Genomic DNA, 8,328 nt, shown 5'->3' with positions numbered 1-8,328 from the left:
ATCTCTGAATGATCCAATGTTGACCTAAATGACTACTGATGATAAATACAATCCACCTGTGTGTAATAAAGTCTCCGTATAAATGCACCTGCACTGTGATAGTCTCAGAGGTCCGTTAAAAGCGCAGAGAGCATCATGAAGAACAAGGAACACACCAGGCAGGTCCGAGATACTGTTGTGAAGAAGTTTAAAGCCGGATTTGGATACAAAAATATTTCCCAAGCTTTAAACATCCCAAGGAGCACTGTGCAAGCGATAATATTGACATGGAAGGAGTATCAGACCACTGCAAATCTACCAAGACCTGGCCGTCCCTCTAAACTTTCAGCTCATACAAGGAGAAGACTGATCAGAGATGCAGCCAAGAGGCCCATGATCACTCTGGATGAACTGCAGAGATCTACAGCTGAGGTGGGAGACTCTGTCCATAGGACAACAATCAGTCGTATATTGCACATATCTGGCCTTTATGGAAGAGTGGCAAGAAGAAAGCCATTTCTTAAAGATATCCATAAAAAGTGTTGTTTAAAGTTTGCCACAAGCCACCTGGGAGACACACCAAACATGTGGAAGAAGGTGCTCTGGTCAGATGAAACCAAAATTGAACTTTTTGGCAACAATGCAAAACGTTATGTTTGGCGTAAAAGCAACACAGCTCATCACGCTGAACACACCATCCCCACTGTCAAACATGGTGGTGGCAGCATCATGGTTTGGGCTTGCTTTTCTTCAGCAGGGACAGGGAAGATGGTTAAAATTGATGGGAAGATGGATGGAGCCAAATACAGGACCATTCTGGAAGAAAACCTGATGGAGTCTGCAAAAGACCTGAGACTGGGACGGAGATTTGTATTCCAACAAGATAATGATCCAAAACATAAAGCAAAATCTACAATGGAATGGTTAAAAAATAAACATATCCAGATGTTAGAATGGCCAAGTCAAAGTCCAGACCTGAATCCAATCGAGAATCTGTGGAAAGAACTGAAAACTGCTGTTCACAAATGCTCTCCATCCAACCTCACTGAGCTCGAGCTGTTTTGCAAGGAGGAATGGGAAAAAATGTCAGTCTCTCGATGTGCAAAACTGATAGAGACATACCCCAAGCGACTTACAGCTGTAATCGCAGCAAAAGGTGGCACTACAAAGTATTAACTTAAGGGGGCTGAATAAATTTGCACGCCCAATTTTTCAGTTTTTGATTTGTTAAAAAAGTTTAAAGTATCCAATAAATGTCGTTCCACTTCATGATTGTGTCCCACTTGTTGTTGATTCTTCAAAAAAATACAGTTTTATATCTTTATGTTTGAAGCCTGAAATGTGGCAAAAGGTCACAAAGTTCAAGGGGGCCGAATACTTTCGCAAGGCACTGTATGTACATGGTATTAACTTTGTTAGTGTGATGAGTCTGCATACCATTCATCATTTGATACAACGTGGGTGTATAAGTCCAAAATCATACTTCATGCAGGCATGCAAGCATACATGGCTTTTATCTCATCGGCCCAGCAATTACAGGAAGTCTCAGGTCAGAGCTCACTGAAGTTGATTACACACTTTTTAAAGTTGTCATATAGCCACCAGGAGGCGGTTGATATCATAAAGTTGCACAGTACTGGTACTCGTCTGTATTCCATGACAAAGCCCAGCTGTTGTATGTGTCGTTCACACCACAGGAGGCAGTATATAACCCTCACATACTTTCAGGAAACAAATAAGTAAACAACTTGTTTGTTTTTTTGAACAACTTTTCACCCCTGATTTTGCAATCCAGAGTGCCTGGAACTAAATGTTCTATAAGATATGATCGATGTATTTGTATTGCAAGCAGATGTACTTTCATGTTTATTCGCATTCCCTTTATCATTATTGCTTTTTCTTGAAGTGGTAGCCTAATAGTAAAAAAAACGGTTTCATGATCGTTCATACAGGGCTTTAGAGACTTTTCAAATCATCATCATGTTTGCTCTCTAAGAAAATCAATTTTGCAAACTGTGCATGTTCGGTTTCTTGGAACTAATGCATAGACCGCATGTACAGGATGTTAAAAATGGACCCGAGCTAAAGCGAATATAAATACCTTTGCACAAGAGTACAATGTGACAATGTACAATGTGAAACTAAATGGGAGGATCTTTGCTGTCTCCAGGCATGCTCAGTTAAGTCTGTTTTTGTCTAAGAACCTGTAACCATCAATCACCAGGCACTGTTTTCTCTGTTCGCTCTGAGCACTCCACGCCCAGGGAAGACGTTTATTAGCCTGCTACAGTCTATGCATGGCACCTTATGTAATATATTCGGAGATCCCGCCCCCTTTCACATCGTGCAAAAAGGAGCTGTGGCCGTCTCTGCTGCATCAGTTTTGTGTAGCGACAAGCCAGAGAGACAACTGAAACGCTTTTTGACAACTTGAACAAGAGCGCAAGAACATTTTAGCAAAAGTAATCCATTTGGAATTAACACGCCTCAAGATGATTTTCGGCAAATTGAAAAAGTTTGACATCGTCTTTGACTCTCCAGAAATCGACTCTCCTCCAGTTTTCAGCAGTGGGGACGTGGTGTCTGGAAAAGTTGTTTTGGACCTTGCAGGGGAATGTAAAGTGGACTCGTTGAAGTTGCACGCCGAAGGTTTTGCTAAAGTGTATTGGACCGAGTCTCGTTCGGCTGGGTCTAGTACTGCTTATACTCAAAACTACAGCGACGAAGTGGAATACCTCAACCGAAGAGAAGTGCTTTTGCAAGCAGGTTAGTCATTCACTATTTCTTCGTGAATGTAAGCAATCGTGCTCCATGTTATGCTTACTCTCCGGACAAACCATCTCGAGCTAATTTCAATCAAGATAAAAGTATTTTATTGTACACAACTGTGTTTTGTGGAGGGTTTCTCTCATGATGTTGTATTTTGTTATTTATTAACTTTGAATTATTCTGTCATTTAAAAAATAAGTCCAAGTGTTGTCAATGCAAGTTAGATTCACTCTAAAAGTAATAACTCTAAAAGAGGACTCAGTGCTGCCATAAATAATATAAAATTTAACAAAATAACCCACAAATCAAGGGCCTACAAATCAAGGGCCTGCAAATACCCGTTCAAGAGCACAAGGTTTGACAAAAATCTGTTCTCGTGACAGTGAGAAGGAACCACCCTTTGCAAGTAGTATAGAGAAAGACGTGATATGTACCACCTAACGTTTTTAATATCGGATAAATATGGTGCTCTTGTTTGATGAGAAAAGAGTAACTTCAGTTGCAGTTCATTGTAATGAGAAATTGAACTCCGTGACTTATCCAATATTTATTTTAGGTAGTACATAGCATTGGAAAGCAAAAGGCCCTCTTTCAGTAATCAATGAATGTATCAGAAGTTGTCACAACATTAATGCTTGTTTTATTAATTTATTTTCAGATAATGCCGAGTTCATCCTCCTCCCTGCTGGAAGACATGAATTTCCATTTAGTTTCCAGTTGCCTGACGAGTAAGTATCCCTTTCTGGAATGAATGGTTTCGGTTCAGTATCAGCATACAGTAATGCACTGTGTTGATTGCAAATGTTGATTGCATTTGATTTGGGCCTATGATAAACATCACATCTTATTAAAGAACAACGAAGGTCTAATCAATTGATGTGTTTCACTCCAACAGGACACTGGTAACATCTTTCGAAGGCAAGCATGGCAGCGTCCGCTACTGGGTGAAGGTGAAGCTGCATAGGCCCTGGGCTACAGTGAGGAAGATCAAGAAGGAATTCACAGTCATTGAGCCCATTGACATCAACACACCGGCCTTATTGGCCCCCCAAGCTGGCAGCAAAGACAAGATGGCACGGGTTTGGTACCACAACTTTGGACAGGTCTCGATAACTGCCAAGATTGACCGTAAAGGTTACACACCAGGTTAGAACCAACCATATCCTTTAACCCTAGTGGCCTGACCTTAACAAATAGTTATAACTGTTTTTAACTGAACCAAATATAATGTCACAGCCTCTATTCTCCAACTTCCAGGTGAGGTGATTCCGGTCTTTGCTGAGTTTGACAATGCCACCTCACGCTCTATGGTGCCCAAGGCCTACATCACACAGACGCAGACGTTCCTCGCCCGGGGCACCATGAAGCAGAAGCAGGCTGTGGTGGCCACGCTTAGTGGCGACGTGGTGGGGGCCCAGCGCAGGGAGACCTGGCATGGCCGAGCCATCAAGATCCCACCAGTCGGGCCCTCCATCCTGCAGTGCCGCATCATCAAAGTGGAATACATGCTCAGGGTGAGTTCACTCGCTAGACAGAATGGAAAGCACTTCATTCACATTTATTAGGTGTTCCTTGTTGAGTGTATGTCTTATTTGATAATGAAAAGCTAATTAGAGGTTAGTAGTTTTACCCCTACTGAAGAGTCCATGTTACTGTAGTTCTAAAAGCTTTCTCCCTGCTCCACCACTTAGGTATGTGTGGATGTTCCTGGGACCTCTAAGTTGTGCCTAGAGCTGCCGCTGGTGATGGGCACCATCCCCCTGCATCCCTTCGGCAGCCGCACCTCTAGCGTCAGCAGCCAGTACAGTGTCAACCTGGAATGGCTCCGCATGGCCATCCCTGAGCAGCCTGAGCGTAAGTGTGTCTCATTGTAAACAAGACATAACATGTTCCCCAAAGCTAAATGCCAAACCCCCTGAAAATCTCCAACATTAGGCAAAATGGTTTACTCATCTGTCCCCTCTTTCCCTCCCCCATACAGCTCCTCCTGACTACAGCTCAGTGGTGACTGATGAGGAGGCTGAGCAAAACACTATGGCCCACCGTCCTGAGGAGGACCTCAGTGGGATCATGGAGCACCCACTTAGGGCCTTTGTCCAGGAGTTCCGCTTCCGACCCCCTCCGGTGTACTGCGAGGTGAGCTAGCACCACTTAGAATACTCTGTGATTTAACTGAACTCTCTACACTTCATGACCCAATGTGCCTTATTGAAACGTATATCCTTGTGTTTTGCGCCTGCAGGTCGACCCAAACCCTCAGCCCCTCAACATGAGACGTCGCTGCATGACGTGTTGAACCAACCACTTGAGCGTCACGCGATGACCCGACTTAATTACGCAAAGTGATTTGTCTTCTCCTGGATTATTATCCGAAACTGGCTACCCAGTCCCAAGATGTGGCTTCTGTTGTTGGTAGGGACTAAGAGTACCGCTGAGAAGGTGGAAGAGGAGATGGAGACGACAGGACCTGGTTGTGGAGGAAGCCCTTTTAAAAAAAAGAAAGATGGACATGTTATGTTGAGCAAGGAAAGGAAATAACTTGTCCCATGGTTCCTGTCCTCCAAAGTGATTTTGGCTCTGGATGAGGAAACAGAGCCCCTCCTGCCAATCAATGATTCCCACACAATAAATGTTTTGTGTTTTTTACTGAATTTGGGGAAATATTGGGGGAGAATCACTTGATTTTTGTAAGTGGGAGAGTTGGAGTTGCAGATGATACCTAAGCCTTAAAGAATTCTATGTGATATGAAGAAGTAATCAGCTGGTTTAATGTTGAGGCATCTGTAATACCCAACTCCCCTTTGCCTTGTAACATATAGCCTAGATGTCGACCTGCATTATGTATAATGACTCAATCATGATGTTCCCATGACTATTTCTACTGATAGTCAAGTAAATGAGATTCAAGTAAGCACTTTTTCTGAGAAGTCATGGTTTGGTGAAGAGGAGTTGAGTCAGCAGGTTTAGATATTAAGCTGATGTACACAGGTAATGCTATGCAAAAGGGAAAGCCTGCAGTATCTGCAAATGAACTGAAATGATTGCATGAGCGATTCTGATGCAGCAGCTATCCTCTATATGGCGCTGTTCAACATATTCTGAATGTTCATATAATAGTACTGGATGAAGAAACTAAGTGAATTTCTTTGTATGTGGATGAATTCAAGAGGAATTGGGGTTGCGTACAAGCTAGTTCTTTAGCACAAACCTATGCATAGTGTCTTCTCAAATAGAGACTAGTACTGATTTATTATGACCGTTCACAACAATGATAAGAGGAAGAAACATGTGAGTCTGTTTCGAAGCTGCTTCAGGCTCAAATTATTCGTTTTAGAAGCAGCTAAAGAGGAAATGTCTGAGCCGTGTGGTTTGTGTGTTTGTCTCAACCCAGATGCCTGTGCCTTGATGTTTCTGAACAGTTTATACATGTCTGCAGAACATTTGTTCAGTGTTACATCAAGCCTTACGTTGAGGATGTCACTTTGTAGTGTACTAAAGAACATTCCAAGAAATTACTGAGGACTTTCACCTCATTTCCAAATAATGGAGAGAATGGTGGCTTCAGGTCAGCAATGCAGCTTTGGTGTCATGCTCAGTGCAGCACACACCTTAAACAGAATGTATTTTATACAAATGCCATTGTTGATTCACATAACTTGCCAAAGGTTTTGTAATTCTTGTTTCTAATAAAAACACTGACAGATTTTTGTGTTTTCTGTCAATTAATTCATTTCTTAATTTACCTCATTCTATTTCCCAGAAAGTTTCATTGGTTAGATTTGACTAGAGGTTCAATACAACTTGTTCTCCTCGAATAGATGATTGAGTGCCATCTCAAAGAAGAGAATATTAAAGCTTCCTTTTCAACAGCTACTCGTTGACATGCTAAGAAACCTGACTGGGCAGGAGAATTCTGGTGAAAAGTAATTCAGTCACGTTTAACTTTTTTTTTAACATCCACACATTTGAACCATAATATGAATTGAATTTCTTTGACCAAACTTAGGTTCATGTAACCTGAAACCTCATTTGTATTATTTTTCCCTGCTACATTGTCTTTTTTTGGAACATCATGTACAGCAGTTTTAATGTGAGCCGAGGCAACACTACGGTCATGGTTCATCTGAAGAACACTTCTCTTACTCAGAGGCAGCAGGCCATGAAAACAATAATTGTGAAGTGGTAGTGGGTGTATATTTTTACATTGTACAGTTACATAATTTTGCTATTCCGGCTATTCCTGCAGCGTTTGGCAGATGTTGGGGTCTTACAATTGTTTAATACATACAAGAACAGGATGAAAGGATAGCAGTGGCCTGCTACAGAGTTTCTGACTTGATTTCTTGTCATTTTTTGTCTTATCAAAACTCCATCTGTGACTGGTTTATGTAACCAAACCCAAATATGTGACCTAGTTGGTCTGCAATCTGCAGTGAAAGAGGAAACAGAATACTAAGATGGTGTTATTAATTACACAGGCCATCAAGGATAACAAATTCATTAAAAAACAGTTTCAAAACCTGACCAAAATAGACGTTTCCATCTCTCACCAAACCTATTAGGACAGGCCTTGGCTGGTGCTGGTGGTGAGTTGGTGGCTTGGCACGCAAGGCAAAACATTTGATATATGTTGTCTTGACAAATTGCAATAGGCGGTTATGGCACATAAGGTTGAAGTCGGAAGTTTACATACACTTAGTTTGGAGTCATTAAAACTCGTTTCAACCACTCCACAAATGTCTTATTAACAAACTATAGTTGTGGCAAGTCAATTAGGACATCTACTTTATGCATGACACAAGTAATTTTTTCCAACAATTGTTTACAGACAGATTCTTTCACTTATAATTCACTGTATCACAATTACAGTGGGTCAGAAGTTTACATACACCAAGTTGACTGTGCCTTTAAACAGCTTGGAAAATTCCAGAAAATTATGTCATGGCTTTAGAAGCTTCTGATAGGCTAATTGACATCATTTGAGTCAATTGGAGGTGTACATGTGGATGTATTTCAAGGCCTACCTTCAAATTCAGTGCCTCTTTGCTTGACATCATTGGAAAATCAAAAGAAATCAGCCAAGACCTCAGATTTATTTTTTGTAGACCTCCAGTCTGGTTCATCCTTGGGAGCAATTTCCAAACGCCAGAAGGTACCACGTTCACCTGTACAAACAACAGTCCGCAAGTATAAACATCATGAGACCGCGTAGCCGTCATACCGCTCAGGAAGGAGACGCTTTCTGTCTCCTAGAGATGAACGTACTTTGGTGCGAAAAGTGCAAATCAATCTTAGAACAACAGCAAAGGACCTTGCTGTTAGATACAAAAGTATCTATAACTACAGTAAAATGAGTCCTATATCGACATAACCTGAAAGGCCGCTCAGCATGGAAGAAGCCACTGCTTTAAAACCTCCATAAAAAAGCCAGACTATGGTTTGCAACTGCACATGGGGACAAAGATTGTACTTTTTGGAGGAATGTCCTCTGGTCTGATGAAACAAAATATAAATGTTTGGCCATAATGACCATTGTTATGTTTGGAGGAAAAAGGGGGATGCTTGCAAGCCGAAGAACAC

The 8,328-nt window shown here is 41.6% G+C and overlaps 1 protein-coding gene across 1 annotated transcript; it reads left to right on the top strand.

The window, feature by feature from the left end:
- The first annotated feature begins 2,194 nt into the window (after positions 1-2,194).
- LOC135512639 (arrestin domain-containing protein 2-like) lies at positions 2,195-6,452 on the top strand. Its single transcript, XM_064934868.1, has 7 exons — positions 2,195-2,745; positions 3,407-3,476; positions 3,644-3,894; positions 4,006-4,262; positions 4,440-4,602; positions 4,730-4,884; positions 4,991-6,452. Exons 1-7 carry the CDS (start codon positions 2,472-2,474, stop codon positions 5,042-5,044), a joined length of 1,224 nt encoding a protein of 407 aa, XP_064790940.1. The 5' UTR covers positions 2,195-2,471; the 3' UTR covers positions 5,045-6,452.
- The last annotated feature ends 1,876 nt before the right edge of the window (positions 6,453-8,328 follow it).

The sequence above is a fragment of the Oncorhynchus masou genome, chromosome 24 (genome assembly GCF_036934945.1).
Source record: "Oncorhynchus masou masou isolate Uvic2021 chromosome 24, UVic_Omas_1.1, whole genome shotgun sequence".
Classification (NCBI taxonomy): domain Eukaryota; kingdom Metazoa; phylum Chordata; class Actinopteri; order Salmoniformes; family Salmonidae; genus Oncorhynchus; species Oncorhynchus masou.
This window is presented reverse-complemented; position numbering and strand designations above follow the sequence as displayed.

Bases quoted from the DNA above. Each gene is read 5' to 3' on its own strand.
- LOC135512639 (XM_064934868.1), top strand. From the start codon at position 2,472: ATGATTTTCGGCAAATTGAAAAAGTTTGACATCGTCTTTGACTCTCCA. The intron at 3,477-3,643 runs GTAAGTATCCCT...TCACTCCAACAG, and splicing joins AGTTTCCAGTTGCCTGACGA to GACACTGGTAACATCTTTCG. The intron at 3,895-4,005 runs GTTAGAACCAAC...TCCAACTTCCAG, and splicing joins CCGTAAAGGTTACACACCAG to GTGAGGTGATTCCGGTCTTT.